General features: G+C 52.6%; 8 protein-coding genes across 8 annotated transcripts; 3 read left to right on the forward strand and 5 right to left on the reverse strand.

Moving 5' to 3' along the window:
- Positions 1 to 465: 465 nt before the first annotated feature.
- Positions 466 to 2,055, forward strand: J4E93_007100 (uncharacterized protein; the record flags this gene model as incomplete). Its single annotated transcript, XM_049345010.1, has 1 exon — positions 466 to 2,055. One exon carries the CDS (start codon positions 466 to 468, stop codon positions 2,053 to 2,055), a length of 1,590 nt encoding a protein of 529 aa, XP_049197935.1.
- A 4,763-nt stretch (positions 2,056 to 6,818) lies between these two features.
- Positions 6,819 to 7,445, reverse strand: J4E93_007101 (uncharacterized protein; the record flags this gene model as incomplete). Its single annotated transcript, XM_049345011.1, has 1 exon — positions 6,819 to 7,445. One exon carries the CDS (start codon positions 7,443 to 7,445, stop codon positions 6,819 to 6,821), a length of 627 nt encoding a protein of 208 aa, XP_049197936.1.
- Positions 7,446 to 8,948: 1,503 nt separating this feature from the next.
- J4E93_007102 (uncharacterized protein) lies at positions 8,949 to 10,443 on the reverse strand (the record flags this gene model as incomplete). The annotated part of the gene is made up of 4 exons (XM_049345012.1): positions 8,949 to 9,341; positions 9,398 to 9,951; positions 10,002 to 10,125; positions 10,189 to 10,443. 4 exons carry the CDS (start codon positions 10,441 to 10,443, stop codon positions 8,949 to 8,951), a joined length of 1,326 nt encoding a protein of 441 aa, XP_049197937.1.
- Positions 10,444 to 11,278: 835 nt separating this feature from the next.
- Positions 11,279 to 11,980, reverse strand: J4E93_007103 (uncharacterized protein; the record flags this gene model as incomplete). Its single annotated transcript, XM_049345013.1, has 2 exons — positions 11,279 to 11,766; positions 11,812 to 11,980. The coding sequence occupies 2 exons, from the start codon at positions 11,978 to 11,980 to the stop codon at positions 11,279 to 11,281; spliced, it is 657 nt and encodes a 218-aa protein (XP_049197938.1).
- Positions 11,981 to 16,599: 4,619 nt separating this feature from the next.
- Positions 16,600 to 18,291, forward strand: J4E93_007104 (uncharacterized protein; the record flags this gene model as incomplete). Its single annotated transcript, XM_049345014.1, has 3 exons — positions 16,600 to 16,849; positions 16,914 to 17,558; positions 17,618 to 18,291. The coding sequence occupies 3 exons, from the start codon at positions 16,600 to 16,602 to the stop codon at positions 18,289 to 18,291; spliced, it is 1,569 nt and encodes a 522-aa protein (XP_049197939.1).
- Positions 18,292 to 18,960: 669 nt separating this feature from the next.
- Positions 18,961 to 19,357, forward strand: J4E93_007105 (uncharacterized protein; the record flags this gene model as incomplete). Its single annotated transcript, XM_049345015.1, has 2 exons — positions 18,961 to 18,991; positions 19,062 to 19,357. 2 exons carry the CDS (start codon positions 18,961 to 18,963, stop codon positions 19,355 to 19,357), a joined length of 327 nt encoding a protein of 108 aa, XP_049197940.1.
- A 219-nt stretch (positions 19,358 to 19,576) lies between these two features.
- Positions 19,577 to 20,362, reverse strand: J4E93_007106 (uncharacterized protein; the record flags this gene model as incomplete). Its single annotated transcript, XM_049345016.1, has 1 exon — positions 19,577 to 20,362. The coding sequence occupies one exon, from the start codon at positions 20,360 to 20,362 to the stop codon at positions 19,577 to 19,579; it is 786 nt and encodes a 261-aa protein (XP_049197941.1).
- A 302-nt stretch (positions 20,363 to 20,664) lies between these two features.
- On the reverse strand, positions 20,665 to 21,793 carry J4E93_007107 (uncharacterized protein; the record flags this gene model as incomplete). Its single annotated transcript, XM_049345017.1, has 2 exons — positions 20,665 to 21,628; positions 21,687 to 21,793. The coding sequence occupies 2 exons, from the start codon at positions 21,791 to 21,793 to the stop codon at positions 20,665 to 20,667; spliced, it is 1,071 nt and encodes a 356-aa protein (XP_049197942.1).
- Positions 21,794 to 21,960: the final 167 nt, after the last annotated feature.

Consider the following 21,960-nt stretch of genomic DNA (forward strand, 5'->3'; position numbering starts at 1 on the left):
CCGATGCGCTGCGATGGTTTTCGAAGACAAAGCCGTCGCACTCGAGATCTGGAAGCTAGGATATGAACAATGAGATGCCCTGACCATGTATGTTAGCGGACGAATGTCCAAGGTTGCTCTTGAACAAGCTTCCTCGCGCCCTAGGCATCCTTAGTAATAGCCATCCCAGAGGGGTATACCGCTAACTGTATGTGGTATAGTGCGATGCAAACTTAGAGTGAAAATGTTTCCGACCCTCTGGTTTCCCCCGCACCACCAATCCGCTACGAGCAAAATGACGTGCTCCGTGGCAAGCTGTGCGAAATGCGCCAGAAGTGTAATGATTGCTGACTCGCCTGCGAATTATGGGTAACGTGCTCGTGCTCCGTCGAGAAGTAAGCTTCGCCATGAAAAGCTTCCATGCGCCAGCTCTGAGCTCCAGGTCTTACATCGCATCGCATCACCGCGATAGACCTCGCTCCGACCATGACGACTACCGACCCTGAGAAAGATCCTCATGATGTCGCGGCGGCATCGCCCGAATCCCTGGACCGGATACCTTCCCATCTCGTCAACGAAGATCGCCTTCGACGTTCCCTCAGTGCCCGGCAGGTACAGATGATAGCCATCGGGGGCACGATCGGCACTGGACTCTTTCTCGGGACTGGCAAAGCTCTCGCAACTGGCGGACCAGCTTCGCTACTCATCTGCTACTCGATCGTCGGCTTCATCGTCTTCTGCACTATGCTATCTCTTGGCGAAATGGCTGCTTTCGTCCCCGTCGCAGGCTCCTTCTGCACATTCGCCGGTCGCTACGTGGATGATGCGTTTGGTTTCGCCTTGACGTGGAATTACTGGTTCAACGATGCTGTCAGCACGGCGGCCGATCTTGTCGCTTTGCAGTTGCTGATACAATACTGGAGCGACAGCGTCCCATGGTATGCTGTTGGCATAGCCGTATGGGTGCTGATCGTGTTGGCGAACATCATCAATGTCAAAGCCTACGGCGAGCTGGAGTACTGGTTGAGTCTTCTGAAGGTGGTGACCATCGTCATCTTCATCATCCTGAGCATCGCAGTCAATGCTGGTGCCAACACCGACTATGGATACATTGGAGGCAAATTCTGGACCGCTGGAGATGCGCCATTCGTAGGTGGCATTGGAGGTTTCGCATCCGTTTTCGTGACTGCATCGTTCGCCTACGGTGGAACTGAGTCCATCGCAATCACAGCCGGAGAGACGCGCGATCCAGCACGCGTGCTTCCAAAGGTCGTGAAGAACGTCTTCTGGCGCATCTTGCTCTTTTACATCCTCACGGCTATCATGATTGGATTCAACATACCATACGATTATCCCGGTCTCTCGACGAAGTCATCGCGTACATCGCCTTTCACCATCGCATTCCAAATGGCCGGTTCGAAAGCGGCTGGATCGTTCGTCAACGCAGTGGTCCTCACCAGTGTCATATCGGCAGGCAACCATGCCCTCTACGCCGGCTCCCGCCTGCTCTACACACTCGGAGCGAACGGACATGCGCCCAAGGTCTTCACAAAGTTGACGCGATACCAAGTTCCGTGGATCGCCGTGTTGACGACGAGCTTGATATCCATTGTACTTTTCTCCCTTTCTTTCGTCGGATCGGGCCAGCTATGGACATGGCTACAGAACATCGTGGGCGTCTCGAACCAATTGAGTTGGATATGCATCGGCATCTCTTCGCTGCGTTTTCGCGCAGGTATCAAGGCACAAGGAAAAGAACACCTGCTACCCTTCCGAAACTGGATGTACCCTTGGGGCCCTTACATCTGCGTCTTCCTAAACATTTTCATTGTGCTAGTGCAGGGATGGTCGTCATTCAGCCCCAAGTTTGCCGCCGTGGATTTCGTTAGCTTCTACCTAGAACTTCCCATCTTCCTATTGATGATCGTCGGCTGGAAACTTCTGAAGAAGACCAAGTTTAGGAAAGCGAGTGAAATGGATCTTGAGACCGATGTCTATACGAAAGAAGACATGGAGCCGGTTGATAAGGGTTGGAAAGGGAGGAGCAAGAGAATTGGCACCTGGTTTTGCTTTTGAGGACCCACCTTGCGGCTCAGTACGAGCCTGGGGTCCTGGCCATGCTATACATATATACGAAGAAGCATGTCTTTCTGTACAAGTTCCTCAGGACACACCTAAGAGTTTTCCTTGTCTTTCAAGATCACGCGCTAAAAAGACGATTGCTGGCGAACGTACTTTGACTTCAAAAAGATGGATCGATGTGCGCCATCCGGTTGCAGCACCTTTACCATCAATGCGACGAACCGTTCCAACGAGGTTTCATGTGGCGTCGAAGGGTTCATGTATTGTATGCCTCGGCTGGCGCGTAGCTAGTAGGCCGACTGATGCATATTTTAGCATCCGCTGCGATTTGGGGTGGAAGGATGAGCTCGGAGACACAGACCGTGCCTGCATCAGCTCGACGTTGAGATGACCAGATATTGCAAGGCATCGCTGCACAGTTTCACAGAGCGACGACCGCACTGCAGCCCTGTATCGACCGGCGAGTTTTGCCCGCACATTGAGATCCCTATCGCAGAGATTTGCGGAAGGCTGCATGCACAACCTAGGATTAGGAGGCTCCCAGCCCCGCCACGACGGAACGCCTGCTTGGCAGGCGCCAACCAAACCATGAATGGACTAAGTCGCACTTTATCCGCCTCTCAAACCCCCGGCCCAACGCTGCCCGTGCTCGAAGGCTACGCCCCGCATATCCCCTAAACCTCAATCGTGTTTTCGTGCCTCATGCACCCACTCACAGCCGTCGAACACGACCAGGATGTCGTGATAGTCGGGCGTATCTAAAATGACACGATGGTTGGGGTCCAAAAGACAAAACCCACTTTGCGACGAGGTCGCGGACCTTGAGAGTGTCTCTGTCGCTCTCCTTCCACCGACTTGAGCAGTGCATGCGCTGGGTGCTCTGGTGCTCTGTCCCATACGACACTTTATACACATCGCCATGTTTTCTTTCCTCTTGCGAATGGTCTCTATCAATGTCGCTGCTGCGGCACTGATACATGCCCCAATGCCTGCACCCACAGCTCCTGCAATGCTCCCAAGGCAAGGCCCTGCAAATGGCATCGTGGTTATGGGATACGAGCTCATCGGCACGCAAGACGATAAGCCGGTCTGTAAGTACACTGGCATGCGAGCTCGAGCTCGAGGTGCGCTTATCTGACCTGGCAATAGGGTCGATCAAGACATTTCCTCAGTCCGACGGCTACCTTTTTACAACAGGCAGCCTGTATCAATCGTGCAAAGCGTCATCCGCTTTCGAGGTTGATGGAACCACCACGACCTCCCCTTTACCGAAGACAGGCTGTGAGGCATGGACAAGCTGCTCACATACAACGGTGTATGGGTCTGGAGGTGTGACTAGTACCTGGTGAGTTGAGCTGCATGTCTTCCGCGTAGACTCGGCCATGTTAACCAGCTGAACAGCGACGGAGATTATGGGCTTTGCTACTCGGACATCATGTACACCACTTTTGGCGCTTCCGACGCGTACACGCGTATCTACTGCGATTGGACAGGCAGCCATCCGTTGATGTCGACGACACTGTACCAAGCGCTTCCGGCCAATGGTACGTGACATTGCGCAAACGCTATGTTTGACTTATTATTGACGTGTTGTAGTGGACCCAACGTCAGTCGCGTCCCAACAGGCCGCGTCCAGTACACCTGCATCGAATAGCAATCCGTCCATCTCGGCACCTACCCCATCCTCAACGTCGAACCCGACCGGCGATCAGAATCAACCCCCTGCTGGAATCAGTGGGACAGTCAATACATCCATAATTGCCGGAAGCGTCGTCGGAGGGCTTGCGGTTATCGCATTCGCCGGTGTCGCTATCTTATACATCCTCAAGCGCTCCAAGCGCCACTCCGCGGGGACTGCTGTCCCGTCGAGCGACGGTGATTCTATGAATCCGTATGGCACGCCAGAAATGACCAGAGACGGATACCCTGATGCGGAGGCGTATGCGCATACGGCGACAAAACACGGACACACCATAAATGGAGGCGAACTCGATGGGCAGCATGGCACCGCAGAATTGGGTGGCGTCCCGCTTCACGAAGCAGAGGGCCGGCGATGAGAAATGAAAGCAGGAAGGAGCGCAGAGTAGGCTACGAAAGTGGCCAAGAGGGCAGCGGTGTAGTATTGTATGCAAATGCCTCGGCAGTGATGCGTCGTCTGGTCGGCTTACGTACCGCTGCTAGTTCTCGACTCAAGAGCATTCGAGTGAGACGATCAGCCAATGTCTCAAGACGAAGTCGCCCCGTGGAAATGAATGGCAGCGCACCTACCGGTCGCACGAAGCATGCACTCCTTACTTTGAGTCTATGTTCGACAGTCAGCAAGGCAGCATTTGCGCACTGCGACTAATACTGGCCCTACTGACCCCGAGTCAGCAAGGCAGCATTTGCGCACTGCGACTAATACTGGCCCTACTGACCCCGAGTCAGCGCCCTGAAGTGGCAGTGCTGCTGCGCTTATGTAGGCCTCGCTCTGGTCCCCGCAAATCAAAGCGGTGCTGACATGATCCGGCAATTTAGCCGCTCCATAGGCCAGCCTGCTCACCACATCAACACCGACAAATGTAAATGCTGCGCATACAGCTGACATGAATCAAATTCTGTCCAGTTGCTGTTGTTCTTTTCATACATGCGCTACACGACAGGTGGCCGTAGTCCCTCATTTCCTGCAATGGTTTCCATCGACGTATATCTCACAGTATGATAGGGTACAGCCACGGACGTACGTCTCTACCGAGGTTTGGCCGAACGCAGGTCTTTGAGACTGTGGGTAGTCGGTAATGCTAGCAATCAATACGAAGTGATTCTAGGGACTTCATTTCTTCGAGATTGTTGACTCTATTTCTCTTGCTTCGACTTTGCTTTCTCTTCTTCATCGCGAGCGCCTGCTTCCGCCTACTTCAACATTCACTGCCAAGAGATCAAGATGCCTTGTTCCAGCCTATCTAATCGCATACTCTTCATAAGCTCCATCCTACTCTTGGTCGCATCCATTGGCACCCTCGGTCTCACTGGTCATGCGAAATGGCTTTTGGTTCAATACTTCCCCGCTGACGCTTGGTACATCTGGAGAGGAACAGATGGAACATCTGACGAGCAGCAGACGACTCAGCAGTGGATCGCTGTCGACTATAACGAAACATATGATAGACTAGCCGTTGCGAGAGCGGTATTGGGCGTCGTGGCAAGTGTACTGAGTATCTGGATTGTGCGAGCGAAGCCCAGAGCTGTAATGGAAGAAGATACACAGGTATTATTCTTCGTGATGGCTGTATCTTGATCAGGGCTTACAACGCATCCAGAACCCGCAACATCCCTTTCGAGGCAATACCGTGTACATCACAGCTGTGGTACTCGCAGTCGTATCCTTCGCCAGCACACTTGCATCCGCGATATGGTCCTCGATCCTGCATTACCAGTCACAAAAGCGTTGTCAAATACCGACTGTGTTGACGAAATACAACAACGAGTTTACATGCACGCGTGAGCTAGCGACTTGCGTTATGATACCCGTTATACGAAAAACGGATGATGCAGCAAGGAGGCTGGCGTGTGTGGAGACTGTAAGTATAGAGTTCAAGAAAGCGAGTTTGGTAGACTGGATTCTGACTGTTGTGATCTCCAGAAAACCGTGCGTTGGCTGCTTGTTCCCATGCTCGTATTGGGTTTGGCTTTGGTCGTGGGATATGCTGTGCAGATCTGGTATCTGAGGAGACGGGCGGCTCTCGAGCGGAGAGCGGAGGATAGAGTTGCCGTGCTGGAGAAGGCAGACTAGCTAACCGGAATGCGATGCTGCTGGCAGGTTCATGTCACTTCCAGGCAGCACTTGCAGCAAACATTGTTGGAGGCATAAGTTCTGTCGTGTGGCGCACGAACAACCCTCCACATCGATAAACGTCTTCATCATGGAAACCTTTCACGAAAATGTCGAGATCCTCGAATGGACCCTCTCTATGCTACCAGTCGAAGATCTGTTGCGCTACGAGCGCGTCTCAAAACGTTGGTGCGAACTGATCAGGGACAATCAAAAACCTCTAAGACACTATTCCGGTACAGACAATCTATGAAAACGCAGATCGAATTAAGCCCCAGGGAGGCCTTCCTAGCAAAGAAATGGTTGGATCATGGTAACAGCCGTTCCACCAGGTCGGAAGTACTCGCCGACTGTATCGCACACCCTCTTCTGAGTCGCTTCTTCGGATTACCAGAGCCTAGCTCCATTACTGCTTTCGACAACCCCGAACTCCCCTACATCAGCCGCTGGCACCTCCTTCCCACCATCAACAGGCGGAATGGATTGCCCAATCCGGAAGCGTCTTGGCGAGAGATGTTCATAACTTGGCCTCCACTCAAAGAGATCGAATTACACGTCAGCTACAGGCTTCACAAAAGTCAACCGGATCAGGAAGAACCCAAAGTCATCAAGATCCTTGAGCCTGAAGGTATCACGCTGAATCACTTCTTCTATGCCCTTTCGGGTTTTGCAATACTGAAACGGGGGCTTACTGCAAGTTCGATAATGGATTGGAACAAGGCGATCACTAAAAGTTGGTTCACGAAAAAGTACAGGGGCATGCGCCTCATGGTTGTTCTCGTAGTTCATGTGAAAGAAGACGAGTCAGAGACTGCTGCGAGAGAGGCATGACTGCTGCGGACGATAGATGATTTAAGGCGTTGGGTCTTGCCATTCAGTAGGTTCCATTATAATATGTAAAGAGTTCGCATTACAATTATTATGTGAAATAAGATCTACGACTGTTTCATGCCATCTGTCCCCTCACCGCACCAGGAAGCGCCAAGCTGGAATGAGTATCCGCCATGAAAGCCGCCGGGTTGGCTTCAATCATGCTAACATGGAAGCCTTCGCCCGAATCCTTTCCTTCAACCATAACACCAGTCGTAAATGGGCCCTTGATACAGCCTGCACTGTTCCTGACCGTCTCGCTTCCCTCTACCAGCTCCGGGTTGGGGAATGAGATTCTGGGTGGTCCGCTAGCACCGCGCGCGGCCTCGTGGATGTGGGTCGCCGTAGTCGCGGGGGAGTCGAATTCGCCTTGGAAGTTGTGCAGGGTAATGTTGTAACAAATCATGTTGGAGGCGCTGTTGATGCCGAAGTTGAAAGTACCGGATGCGCCAGCGAGACCACCGGTTGGCTCGGTGCCGTTGACGACTTCTTCCGGAACGGCATGAACGAAGTGCGTTGAGGAGAAAGCGAACAGTTGCTCAGCATCGATAGCGTTGGCAGCGACGGCGTCTTTACCGGTCAGGTCGATGTTGATCTGTAGCTGCATGTGACCGTTGCCGATGTCGAGAGGTGATGCAGCGACTGGCGCAGCGGTTGCGCCCAGCGCCAGGCTTGCAATGGTGACGAATGCGGCGGTATACATTATGGTATAATGAGTTGCAAAAGATGTGTATTGTGAAAGTGTGTGCGGTAAATGTCTTGTCAAAAGAACGTGTAGAAGAGAAGCGAAAGAAGCGAAAGGATCAATGAGTGTGTTTGAGAAAGGACTGGTCAACAGCGAATTATTCCTACCGAGCCTCACATAGCGCCTCTTCCATCTGGTTATATACTCGCCACATGTGGTGATACAGCGTACGTGGATGCCTTAGCACCAAGGCTTGGTGTCCGAAATTTGAGGCACCTGTGTAACGCGTGCTGAGTTTCGCGCACCTTGGCCAACACCAACATCCGACTCGGCGCCTTGGAAGCATCAGGCCTCAACGCATGCTATAAACATTCAGCTCAAATGAACGATCGAGTTGCGAAGTGTACAACCCGTATTAGCATGAGCATGGGTGGAAAAGCTGATGAGCTCAAGGTAAGCATCGCTAATTCGACGCGGGTCTTTGTTCGCCAAGTGCCTAAAACATACGATGAGGATGTCTTGGACAAAAGCGAAGCGCATCCTGACTGGATCGGATGTCTATTCTTGTGGTAACCTTCTCGCCATTTGTTACTCGTGATCTGCTTTTGCTCGGATTCCATGCCGTCCGGAAGGAAGGGCACTCTTGAAAGGCCGTTCGAGTAAGAAATTATGTGTACGGCTTCGTGAACAGCATGCCAAGAATGGGTCGGCTATCGCAACGCTACCGATAGGAGCAAATTGTCTGACATGCTGGTCGTTGTCAAGCTGTTCATGGTCTTTAAGGGCTGCCCAGATGAAATTGGCTCTTCGAGACACGGGCGCGTGCTGTCGAAGACGAGAGATTTAAGGGACAGGGCGATGCTGCAGCAGCCTGGAAGCCAGGGAGCCGTCTAGGGCTCATTGGAGCACTTCATCGACATACATTGGGATGATATGGTGGTTTGACGGTTCGTACTGATGTTGATTGAAGTATGCAGGTGATGGGAGCAGTCATGACGCAGCGTGGTCATAGCTTCCAATGTTCCGAGATTGGCCCGACCCAGAGAGGAGGTGGCCTCTGATCATCTCATCTACAATGTTCGCGCGTCGCGAAAGCACGCCCTCAGCAGCTGAGCATCGTGCCAAGGACAGAGGCGCTGGCTTCTTCGATGGTATGTCTTCCCGAAGCGATTGTACGCCCGCGAAGGGGTTCGGTGCAATGACGGCCGGTTTCAGCCACTATCCGACTCCAGTTTCATGATTCTCTTGGATCTGGACTTCTCTACTTCTCGCCATATTCAGCTATCAATCTGTGTCCTTCGGGATACTGCACTACATTGAACAACAACAGTCCCTCATGGAGAGATTACGCAAAGATAAGAGACTGAAGGGATGTGAGACTTTTCGACGCAATTGTCAACATCAAAGGGAACATTGCTTGACTCGTCATTAGGTCTTGTTGATGTTCATTAAGTACGTATTAATACACTATATGAAGTGAAGTAGGTATTGGTATCATAAAGCAGTCATCCTCACACCCAACTAAATTCCAGCACCCGCACCCGGGAACTTGGCAAGCAAAGACTTGTCGTACTTGGCAAGATCAGGGCAGCCAAGCTTCGCAAGGATAGGGTTCAGCGCATCGGTCAACTTCTGCACAGCAAGCAGAACATTGCCGAGGAGACCCTTCAAGATATCCGGGCTGGCGGAGTTGACAGCCTGGAATGCGAAGCACATGAGGTTGTTGTCTTCGAGCAGGGTCTCGGCGTTGAAGACACCGCCGGTAAGGTCGGCGATGTTGACGCCGGTGAAGGTGTTGGGCTCGCCGGTGTTGCCACCTACGACGGCCATATAGGGAAGAGCCTGGAGTGCGCCTACAGCGTCGAGAGTGAAGGCTGCGATTCCGTAGTCATCACCGATCGCGCGGCGGTACCACTGCGGTAGGTGTTAGTAGATTTCGACCGCTGATGATGCATGCAGAGCAAACTTACGTTCTCGGGAATCTTCTCCTGACCACGAGCCCACTTGAAGCTGCCTTTCTCTCCTGTGACGCCTTCAAACGACTTGAGGGTCTCACCGTCAAGATAACCTGATGGGTACTCTGCAGAGTGATTCGAGAAGAAGTGGAAGGTGAACAGGTAGGTCGCAGTGTTGATAGCGTAGTGGGTCAAAGGCCCAGCCCAGTAGTGTCCGTTGGTGGCGACGGAGTTGTTATATCTTGAACCACGGAAAGGATGCATGACAGTGAGGTCGTAGCCTTGGGGACCGATAGGCATGGCCATGAGTTCCTCGAACTGAGGGAGGTTCAGCGATACTGGGTTGCCGTTCTTGTACAGATCCTCTCGTGTAGGAGAGCAGTCGGCTTCGAAACGGTTGTGTGTCCCGCTCATACCCTGCGGCTTTCCGACGAGACCAAGCCCTGTAGTGAGTCCACCAAGCAGGCCTCCGCTGGGCGGGCCACCGATGGAAGACGAGACGATGTCGCCGCCCATTACGGTAGCAAGGACTGACAGGAAAGCGGAGAGCTCGAGACCCATACCGAAAACTACGGCGCTGTGAGCAATTTGGCTGACGGTCCAGTGGCAACATGCGTACCTTCGTTCGATGCAGTAGTCAGCTGCGTGACGGATGCGATTCCATTGCGGGGGAGATAGCCATGGTTTGCCATGACGTTCAGGCCTGGGCATGGTCCGCGAAGGTCATTCTTGCCAGGTGCAATCTGTAGGTAGACGTGTTAGAAATTGATGCAAGAACAAGTCTTCCATCCCAAGAGTCCACCTACATAACGGTGTTCACCCGTGGTGCTGATACGCTGCGCGTCCGCGTCGAAGCCCGGTGGCAGGATGCTAGCACCAAGTTGTCGCTTGGCCAAGTTGGCCGGCATTTCCTCGACCGCTCTGGTGATTTTTGCCGCCAGCTCTGTAATCTCTGCGAGTCCCTCATCGCTGAGATCAGCAGGGAGGTTGTTGAGGAGGTTGGCGGGGAAGGCAAGAGCTGCCGATGAAAGGAGCGTAGCGCATAGAATGGAAGCCTTCATGCTTGCGACTGAAACTATGCAAAGACTAAGGAGCGTATGTATCGGTGACGGGTGAAAAGCAATTTGGCAGTTGAAGTCTTATTATATGCGAACAGTCTGAGGTGTTCACGGCGAATGACATGAACGCCACCAATCAACCATGGCGAATTTCGTAGCGGAAGTTTAATTCAGGAGTGGTGTGCCTGATCATCGTGCTGAGATCATGCACGTCGCTGATGAGATGGCAAACCTTCTGCGCGAGCGTAGAACAATGACTCTGTTCTACAAATGAACGACCGATAGAAGGGCCGAAGTTAGGAAAAGAGTGTGGTGGTGCAGCCTTGGATATGCGCCTGACATGCTAGAGACATCGACTAAGATATCGACTAATGTCGGTCGGCTCATCACGTCATCTTCGATTGGTCGGTAGATGATTCCGATGCTATCGGTCGCAAGGGCGACAAGGCCCCTGATGTGCGCATAGTGCGATTTGGGATCCGGGGACGCTAGGCGTTGTCATGGTGGTGGGCGTGCAGTGGCGCTACCTGGGAACCTGCCGCAGCGTGGAGGCGGGCCTGTAGATCAGATGCCGCTAGCCGGAAGGGAGCGGAGCCAGGAACCGGGCAGAGGCGAATGAGAAGACTGCGATGAGATTCGGTCTTCAGGGTCCTCTCGCCTCTCATTACTCATGTTCTAAATGCTCGAAGAAAGTAATGCGATGGCTAGGATAATTAACAAGACTCAATAGTAGTCATGGAAAAAGGACTGGGGGCGACGCCGATTTGCGGCCGAGAATAGGTGAGCAAACATCTTCGTTATGGCATTATTCGTGATTATCTATTACTCGTAAGCTCCATTACAGCCTCCGTATGTCTTCTATGTGCGTCTGAATGTGGTCTGCCAAGGGCCAATTGTCACCGTGTAGGTGTGCCCGTGACATGGACTCTGGCAATGACTCGGGTGTTGCAGCCGAAACCCTTCCAGTCTTCTCGTCAACAATGAGATCGTCCAACTCAATGTAACCCTCCTTGGGGCCACGCTCCAGGTCGTCGTCGTCTTTGAATAATGAATCTGTGCTCGTGTTCCCCAATGTACGTGATGTGTTCTTGTTCAATCGTCGTGCACTGTGATTCGCAAGGGTGCTTGCGTTGTTGGAAGGGTTGGAAGGAGTGCTTCCAGTCCCAGTAGATTTCGATTTGCCGCTTCGGTTTGTTGAGTTGTGGTAATGTGAGATGGCCGTGTTGACTGCTTGCTTGAAGAAGACACGGAGTACCGGGATGGACGTGGCAACAACAGTCATGGCAGTGTCTGCTGTTGACCAAATGACGGATTTATACGCTTGGTCTGCTTTGGTTAGCTCGTTTCAGATAGAACGCTTTAATGACTTACAAGATAGATCCTGGGTTTGGAGCTGCTCGACATATCTGGCTCGGAGAATAGAGGTGACTCCTGCCAAGATACCCAGACTCATGGCAAGACCAACTCCGATCTTCTCCGCGGTACGCATCTGTAGATTCCAGAGGACCTTCCATGGCAATAATGCTAGAGAAATGTCCATGATTGCGGCCCATATAGCCTGAAATCTTCCGTATATAACCGAAGGCTCCTTGTCGATACATGTGCCCGGAAGGATATCAACGAAGGTCTTCGTTATTGGCTTGCATAAGACCCAGGGAAGGACAGCAACTGGTATCGCGAATAAGCCAAGGGTGGCGATAGCAAACCAAACGTAGGCCTTGAGCCATCCGTCGGTCAACCGAAGCAAAGTGAGCCCGAACGAGATTTTGCTGAGAATGATGCCCGTGATGGAAAAGGTGAGCGCAGATGCACCATAATACGTGATACGTTCGAAGTGGCTGAAGTCAACTGGCCAGAAAGTTAGAGATAGGTTGATTGAAGTCTTCTTTGCGAACTCTTACTGTCGAGTGCATGCTTTCCAAAACCGAGGTTGATGCTGAGTTGGTTCAAGATTAGTTGGCCAAGGAGCATAAACTGTGGTGCATCAGCGATCCATTATCTCAGTTCGACCTTTGGCCTCACTTACCCAGCTAATAATGAGTACAATGTCGTCAAACCAGAACTTCTTTTGGGAACGACGGATCCAACAGCGAACAACCAGAAAGACGAAAGAGATTCCACCCATTGACCATGTCGATACGGCCATCAACATCGAGTGCGACTCACTCGGGTCGCTGCGCCAGTTATCGAATTGGGAAGACATCTTGATCGCAGTCGCGGGGGTCCAAGGCGTCGGATACGACGGGAACGTCCAGTCGGTATAGATGTATTAATGTTCAACGGAGTTCCATCCAAAAAGGGCTGTGTTCCTCCGGGATGAGGGTACAATCTATAGGTAAGGATGCTCCGCGGATGTCGACATGTAAGGCACAAACTATACAATAGGCTAGTGCCTGAGACTCTTCCGCATGCCAGGGTCCGGCGAAGATCTCGCCGAGCTCGATCGTAGAAGCTATCGCGATATGGTGTTTGTCAGGTATGCAATTCACTGGAAGTTTTATGCCTATGTGCCCAAGACCATCTCAAAGATGTGGGTATTCGCTGGCCAAACCTCGTCTCGGTGTGAACGTTGCTGGTACGTGCTTTGGGCTTGTCTGACTCGGGCCTGAAGCAAGAGCCGGTAAGGATCAGGTCGGCGTGCATCCTCGTCATGTTCCAGATATTTGACCAATCGCGGTTTTTGCACTTGGCACTGGGGTGAGTGAACGACGGCCCGGGCGGCGGAGATCCCCTCCACTTCGCCGCTTGGTGCACGCGCTAACAACGCGCCCGTCTGTCCCAGCAGTCATACCATCGCGATTTTCAGGTCATGAGCGGGACTTGTACAGATTGATGCCAAGGTGCATTTGATTGTAGTCGCAAATCTTGTTCTTTAGCAAGAGTGGGTCGGCTTCCATTGTCGTACTAGGGCCAGCGCGCGGATAGACTGATGCTCGGTCATCACCCTTTATCCTGATAGAGTTCAATGAATGCCGAGTGCGCAATCGACAGCCGCAACTTTCGGCGATCTGGAACATGCCGCGCTCGGACTTATCTTGGGGATGCTTGTAAACCTGTGACCATGAAGGCAACGGGAGGAGGTTGGACCCAGCAACATCGCACCTTAATTTGATGAGTATGCGCTGGGCAAACGTTGGCAGGAGATGCGGTAGTTAGGTCAAACACCTTCCAATGCAGCGACGTTGGGATATCGCAGGTATCGCGACGTAGGCGCATGGCAGCAACATGTTGTGGCAATATTGCGCGATGAAGCTGTTGGCAAACTGTTCATAAAGATGTACATTCTTAGGGTGTCTGTTTCCATCCACACGAGATGGTGTCTGTGTTTTGGTGAGTGAGGTGCTAACGGCAGATCAGCCACTTCAACGTACCTAGTGGCCTGCGCGTGTGTCTGCACTCTTTCACAGATGACAGCAATGTGCGTGTCTTCAAGATGGGTGCTACCCAAAGCCCCGCATTCGTTGTTAGCAGTGAGCCAACCGATACAAGAGTGCGATGCATTATGATCTAAACTGGTGGTGTTGGTTTTGGTGTAGGTTCGAAGACGAGGCGAACAGCCCTGCACAGCCAACTGTCGCTTGCCTTACCGCAAGTGGATTTACTACTGGACATGTCGACCGAGCACCTCTGGTTCGTCGCTCCTAGTCGTCATGAACACTGCTGACGAATGAGATATCGCTCTGAAGCGGATGTACGAGTTTCGGATAGCTTACACCACAAGTTGATATGTAATGGTTCATTTTCGCGATGCAAGATGTGACCACACACTAATGGTGACCTGTAGTGCATCAGCAGCGCTTTGCAGCCTTCGTAAACTCTGTTATCAGCGATGTGTTTTCAGTCAACACGGCCGCAGTCAATCTGAATGAACATTCGCGCGAGTCACCCTTGTGCTGAGAAACAGCTGTTCGTGACCAAGTCGTTACGGCACGGCGGCTGCGAACCGGAGTGGCGCGCTTGAATTACCCGCCGGGCGTAGGCATGAGGGATCAGGATGCTTGCATGCGCACCTTGCGCTGACCGTGTTCGCGAGTTTCTCATAGAGGGCGGCATATTTCTCCATGTCTAAGTTTCGGGATCTAAACTCTTCTTCGTGGGCCAACCAGCAACTAGGCAGCTGGAATCGTAGACAAAGTTTGCGGAGCAGATCGGCCAGCCTAGCTCGTTCGGGTTCGCACTCGCCATGGACTAAATCAACACCATCTCCCCTCCTAGATTCTCTCTACGTCAACTTCATGTTTTTCGTAGTGTAGGGCATCTGCGCTAGGGCCCAAACTTATGCGTTGGAGCCCACCATCCAGGATACCAGGAAGCCGGTACTTAGAGACAACTTTGAGGCATTTGCCTCGGAGTTTTGGCCTTCGCAGTGATGACCTACACGTATGCATAAGGTTCGACATCTTATCTCGTAGATCGAACTCGAAAGAGGAAGACATGTGAGGGGCTTCGATGCTCACACTGCGTGACGCGCATGCTCCATGAGCCCAACAGGATAGGCTTCGACCTTCAACCTTCAACACACAGACAGGTGACGTATCTGGGCCATTGTTGTCGATGGACTGTTGTCATGTAGACAACGTTGGGGCTTGGAGGGCAAAGCTCAATCGGTCGGGATTGGCGCGGAAGGTGCGGCCAGTAGGTGATCACTGTCTGGCTGAAGAGGGGGCTGAGACAAGAAACGCAGTCGGGGGTGTATTGCTCAACTTATGCGTCTCATCGAAGAAGGAGACGCGCGCTTGTCGAGCGCCGGACGCGAAGTTGGGGGTTCGACAGAAACGATGAGAGACGCGTCCTTTCCCTCGGAAGATGATTCCGAAGACGCGCACGTGCACAATCACGTGATTGTCTCCGCATCTTGGCAGGCACCTGACGGGGAAGAGGGACCCGAGAGTCGACGTCATAACGCACTGCAACTGCTCTCTATCTACGAAGGATTCATTGACGATGTAACCTTAGAGCTCAATCAGGGTGTACAACCGACGACGCCCGCCTGCGGATCGATGCGCGCATGCGGGGTACCTTGGAAAGCGGTGCACCAACGGCTGGGACGCATAAGAAGTAACAGAGACTACGACCCGCCTAGCTACCTCAACTGCCCTCAAGATGTTGGGAACTGGGTTGTTGTCTCTACTGGTACTTGCGCCATGCGCACTTTCGAAAGATGTCGACTATTCGCAGTTTGTGAATCCATTTATCGGGACTGAAGGCGCGATACCTGGCTACGCATGCAAGATGCCCAGAAATTTACATCAAGCTCACTTCTAACAGATACTAGACGGTGGCGGTGATGTATTCGTGGGTGGCGCAGTACCATTTGGCATGGTCAAACTGGGTATCGACACGTATGAAGAGCCCATCAACCAGAGTGCACTCAACGGCGGATATACACCTCAAGGCCATGTGACTGGCATCAGCTTGATGCATCAGTCAGGAACCGGCGGAGGCTCTAAATATGGATACCCTTCCCAGATGCCGCTAACAAGCATTGACGGCGATGTCAATTTGCTGGACAATCGAACTTACTGGCAGGATCGTGTAGGGTCATCAAGCGTGATGGAAAGGCAGCTTCTGACAAGCCTTTAGGTTGGCGAAGACGTTGCGCAAGTTGGCTACTTCCGTACCGAGCTCGAATCTGGTGTCAGGATCGAGCTCGCGGCCTCTCGACACGCAGGACTATACCATTACACATATCCGTCTTCGTCCGAGAAGCACGTGCTGGTTGACTTGTCGCACTACTTGCCCCATCTTACACGCTCGTGGGACTCGCAATTCTACACAGGCGGCGAGATTGAGATTCAACCGAACAACAGCACATACACTGGATACACATCCATAGCAGGTGGGTGGAACGTGGGTGTAAGGAAATCGCTGTACGAACTGCATGTGAGACATGGACTGACTTCGTACACCTACGTGTAGGCACCAGTCACCGTGTACGTGTGCGGCGAGTTCGATAGCCTGCCTGACGAGGCACGTGCTTTTAAAGGGAAGAACACATTCCCTGTCGGTCGACATTTCTGGTCGTTCAATAATGGCACAACACCTCGGCCTACGTATACTGGATCAACAGCCCGGTCAGGGCCGATGAACGACCGCGTTGGAGCAGTATTCACTTGGACCGATGTCACCGAGATCAAATCGCGAGTCGGCATATCATTCATGTCCGTCGACAAGGCATGTTCGTACAAGAACGCCGAGCTCTCTTCGTGGTCAATCGAGGATACCGCGCAAGCGACGCGTGACGAATGGAACCGCGATGTCTTTTCCAAGATTCGCGTTGACACTTCGGAGTCGGCAAACAAGACCAGGCTGGCCTTGTTATACTCCAGCTTGTACTTCATGCACCTCATACCCAGCGAGCGTGTAGGTGAGAACCCGCTATGGGAATCGGACGAGCCATATTGGGATGGTAAGTCCTGGCTCCACGAGATGCATGTGAGACATATACTGACTTCGTATCTCTACTCCTGCAGATTTCTACACAATGTGGGATTTGTTCCGCAACCAGGTCTCGCTCTGGCACCTCATTCAGCCAAGCTACTATGAGTCAATGATTCGATCCCTCATCGACATGTTCAAGCAAGAAGGATATCTTCCTGATGGCCGATCTGGCAATTACAACGGTCTGGTCCAGGGAGGATCGAACGCCGACAACGTCCTGGCAGATGCCTACGTCAAGGGCTTGACGGGTATGATCAACTGGACGGAAGGCTATGCAGCAGTCAAGAAGGATGCCGATGTCTTACCTTTCTTCGACGAGAACCCAGTCGATCCGTATGGGTCGCTGAAGGAAGGACGTGGCGCGCTGAAAGACTGGATAGAACTCGGCTACGTCTCGGCTGATCGCAGCACGCGTGCAGTCTCAAAGACAGTAGAGTACTCACTCAACGATTTCGCTGTGAGCCAGATCGCAGCTGGTGAAGCGCCTGGCGATCGTGACCTCTACCTCCGTCGGTCCGCAGGTTGGCAGATGAGTTGGGATCCTGAGTCTGCGAGTCGTAACTTTTCCGGTTTCGTTATGCCGCGATACGCGAACGGCACTTTCCACAAGACCTACGACATTACTGACTGCGGCGATTGTAACTGGGAAGATGAGAGCTACGAAGGCACTGCTTTTGGTGAGTCGCTGCCTGCCTGCATGCATTCATCTTCTACTTGTACACTAACAAGAAGGTAGAGTATTCCTTCGTCGTTCCTCACGACATCTCGCGCGTTATCACGCTAATGGGCGGCCCTTCCCACTTTGAAGATCGTCTCGACTACGTATTCCAACCAAACACGTCTGGGGTAGACCTCGGCGTAAACGGACTTGGTATCACGACCATCAACAACGTCGCAAACGAACCCGACTTCGAAACACCGTATCTATACAACTACCTCAACAAGCAGTGGAAGAGCGTCGAGCGAAGCCGCCAGCTTGCCAATGACTTCTACTTCAATACAACGAACGGTATACCCGGAAACAGCGACGCAGGAGCCCTGAATTGCTGGCTCATCTGGCAGATGCTGGGATTGTATCCTATAGTCACTACCCCCGTATATCTCTTGGAAAGTCCTTGGTTCTCTGATATCAACATTACTGTCAATCATGACAAGACGCTGAGGATCAGGGCCGAGGGGTTGGATGATGGAGACGGAAAGCAGGGGTACTATGTTCAGGGAGTGAGTATCAATGGGCAGGCCTGGGACAAGAACTGGTTCGAGCATGAAGACGCGGGTGGCATCATGACAGAAGGGGGTGAGATTGTCTTCAGGCTTGGAGAGCAACAGACTGTGTGGGAGTCAGGTGATGTACCGCCTAGTCCTGGACATCAGGTTGTTGATGTTGGTGAGGGCGCACAGTTCTCCTAGGATGGTATAGTACGGCACTGCGCTAACACTGCGTTCGAAGGGCGTAGGTTGAAATAGAAGATCGCGAAGTACAAAAGGGACTCGCATCAATAGATGTTCGTGATATTGACATCTGACACATCTGACACACTCCACCCACCCTCCGATCACGTGAACCACTCTGAAACGCCTCCTGCGACAGCACAACGAGACCCATCCGCCACGGCATTGACCCCGCTGATAGGCCAGAACACATCATCCACAGGACGCGTCACCAGCAAACCGCTCAATAGCACAAGTCAGGTGCAAGTCAACCAACAGCATGAATCATGCACGACATATGCGCTTTCGTTATAGGTACCTCGCCTCCGACACCCGGCGCCTGGATACGCAGGCGACAAGGCGATCACACAGCGACAGCCTCAGCGCCACGGAGAGCATGACACGATGCACTGGAAGCGTACTGCGGGGTGTACATCGCCGTGCCCTTTCCTCAGGCATAAGAAGCCTGCGTCGCCCATCGTGCTGAGAGACTATCAAGCAACATCTTTACTCGTTCCAACAACCTTCTCTTCTATTCCATTCTTTCTTTGCTGTCTGTGACTGCAAAAGCTGACCTGGTGTCATTCGTTCAAACGTACAATACATAATCTCCCTCCCGATTATATTTCGACACCCAGAACCATCAATATGCGTTTCTCCATCGCTACTCTTATCACCTGTAAGCAACCACCGTTTTACACCTGCCATGGGCAGGAGCCCCGAGATGTCATATACTAACACCCCTCCAGTGGCCGCCGTCTCCATGGCACAAGTCACGCCCAACAACGCGGGCGCCAAGAACGTCGGCGCGGGCGACGGTTCGCAATTCATCACCGGCGGATGCGTGTCGGATGCCGATTGCAGCTCCGGCTGCTGCAGTCAGGTCGCCGCGACCGGCGACGGTGTTTGCTCTGCTGAGGCGGCTAGCCAGCAGAACGGAAAGACGGGTTGTGGATTCACGGACCCGAATGCGGATGCGGTGATTGCGGCGGCGCAGGACCAGGTTGCGCAGCAGGGGTTTAAGAGGGTTGTTCGTAGCGAGTAGGGGTGTTGCTGAGTAGGGATGGGGGGTGGTGTTGCGTCAATGATAAGATGGTTTGACGGTGGCTGTGTGTTGTGCTCTGGCTGTGATGTCTCTTCTCGTGATGTGCATCAAGTTCAACTAGTCCATGCGCATTTTAGAATCCGCTCCAGATCGAATCACGTCTTCGACGTGGAGCGGATTCTAAAATGCGCATGAACTAGCTGATTCGTGATGATAACCTCAATGAGCATATCCGCTTCCCGCCCCAAAAGCCGCCCACAGCCGAGCTACCCAAAGCGCCAATATTAACTCCCGACATGTCTGGTCTAGATCATGCCTCAGCTCAATCGTCGGCATCTTTCCTCCAGGCCCCATTTTCAACACCTCTGTCGCGACGACATGACCTTTGCTATCTTTCCATTGACTGGGCTCCAACTCGTTCTTCCTCTGCTTAAGCGCCTTTGTAAAACCCCCTGGCTTCCCACAAGTCATGATCTCGTTCGGCCGACTGCCCTGCGTGGGCATATGCACGACATGCCACCGGCGCAGACCAAAGCGCAGTTGTAAAGCGCCGGGTAGTGTGCTCCCTGCTTTGCCTTGGATGTAGTATTCGTTGATGAGGAAGGGCGGGTCGTGGGCTTCGTAGAGCACGCTGCTGCTGTCGAAGGCGACGGTCGGTGCGCCGGATTGTAGAAATGTGATCTCTTCGGCCTTTAGCCTCCGTATCCGCAGCTTGTTTATTCGCGCATCGAGGAGGGAGGAGAGTTGGTAGGCTGGCGCATTGGGTGTATGGATGAAGGTGCCGTAGATGGTGAAGGTCGTGGCCTTTTCGTCGACGGTGGCGTATGCGGGCGGTAGTTCGGGCGGAGGCGATGCTGGGACGATGGTGGGTGTTGGCTCTGGATCGACAGCAGGTTGTTCGGCAACGGCGGGTTCGGAAGGAGGTTGTGGTACTGTGGTGGGCGGAGGTGCGACGACAGCTTCTTCGTAAGAGGGTATTGGCGCGTTGATGTTTGGGCGAGACATGGCTGCGAAAACCTGGAAAAGCACGCAAGCAGTTGCTCAGTCTGGCTGGCAGTGCTCAAAGAATCGCACAAGATGAGATTTCAGAGGCTGTGTTCCGCCAAGCATGCTGTCGTATTGAATGATTGATGATGTGAACACGGCAAGCCCGGCGTGACGTACTTCATCCACAACCTCGGCTTCTTCCGCCTGCCAAGACCCCACACCTGCAGTCTCTCCCCACGTCACACCACGAGTCCCATGGAAGTCGCGTGTGGAACCTCAACGCATCCGACCCAGAATACTAGAAACGCAGCACTCCGCCATCATGTTGGTGACTCTTTGCACCTGTGCATCTTTGTCCAACAAGCCAAGTCGATCATGCGAATCTCGTGGCCCTTCTCCTGCAACTCAGGCAAGAGTGGTTCTACTAGATCGAGGAACTCGGCGCCGCGCTTACTATCAGCAGGAAAGATCGATAGAGAAACAGTGACGCCGAGACTGGCTGAGTTCAAGATCTTTCTCAAATCTCCAATAGTCTCCTCCATATCTGACTCAATCCTCCAACTATTGTCAAAACGCATGACGAAGGTGATGCGGCCGACGATGGTTTTGGGGAGTACACTCGCATCGATGTTCGACCACCACGGAAGCTTTGCGAGAATATGGTGGATGGACAACGGCTTTGCGCACATGTACTTCTGAATGATGAACGTCGTTCTCCAATGGAATCTTTCGAGGATCTCATCGGCTAGTGGGTGGGTGGTTGATATCATGGGGTATGGACAGCCGACTGGTGGAGTAGGTATAATACCGTCCGATGCTCCTTTGTGGATGGAGAAGCCAGTGTTGTCTGTTGCTAACTTGATAGTGTAAGTGCTCTCCCCAGGGAGTAGATGGTCGTATACCATGTCCCTAACCTCCCGTGGTAGCTTCCCTGTTGGTAGCAATCCGAACATTCTGTCGAGGAGACTGGGGTGTACGAGCCTGGCGTATTCTCTGAGGACATGCGCGAGCGTCTGGTGGATGTACAGTTCCTTCGGTACAACCTCGGAACGCTTCCGAAGCTCTGCATTGATACGGCGCTCTGCCAAACCAAGCTTCAACGTAGCTGTATCCTTGCTGACCGGGTCTGCGAGGGACGGTGGACCGCTTTGAGAATTTCCATCAAGTCGTTTCTCGATGTCCTCGAGAGTCGAAAGCTGCTTTTCTTTCCACGAGTACAGCTCTTGCAGCGTAGAGTCAAATCGTTCCTTCTCAGCTCTTAGTCTCTCCGCAATGACATGTAAACTGAGAGCGTGGACGTTAGCTAATGTTATTTACGTTACGACAGAAAGCCCTCACTGACCTGAAAGCTCGGAGACGGTAGTGCGCATACTCCGTCGAGGCAAGCGAAGAGCGTCCGAAGACATCTACGAAGCCGAGTTGGTCACCAGTGGTATGGGTTGTGAACATCGCGAATACCTTGGGTGATATATTGTGTAATTTGTTTTGGTGTTACGCAAAACACCAAAGGACCCAGGTATGGGTTGTGACACTCAGCTAGCCGAAAAGCTAGTCCCAAAGAGGCAAATTTGAAAGGTTCCGTTGTCAGGACACCAAAGAACGCGTTAACAAAGATT

The sequence above is a fragment of the Alternaria ventricosa genome (genome assembly GCF_023758065.1).
Source record: "Alternaria ventricosa strain BMP 2768 chromosome Unknown scaffold_12, whole genome shotgun sequence".
NCBI classification, from domain to species: Eukaryota; Fungi; Ascomycota; class Dothideomycetes; order Pleosporales; family Pleosporaceae; genus Alternaria; species Alternaria ventricosa.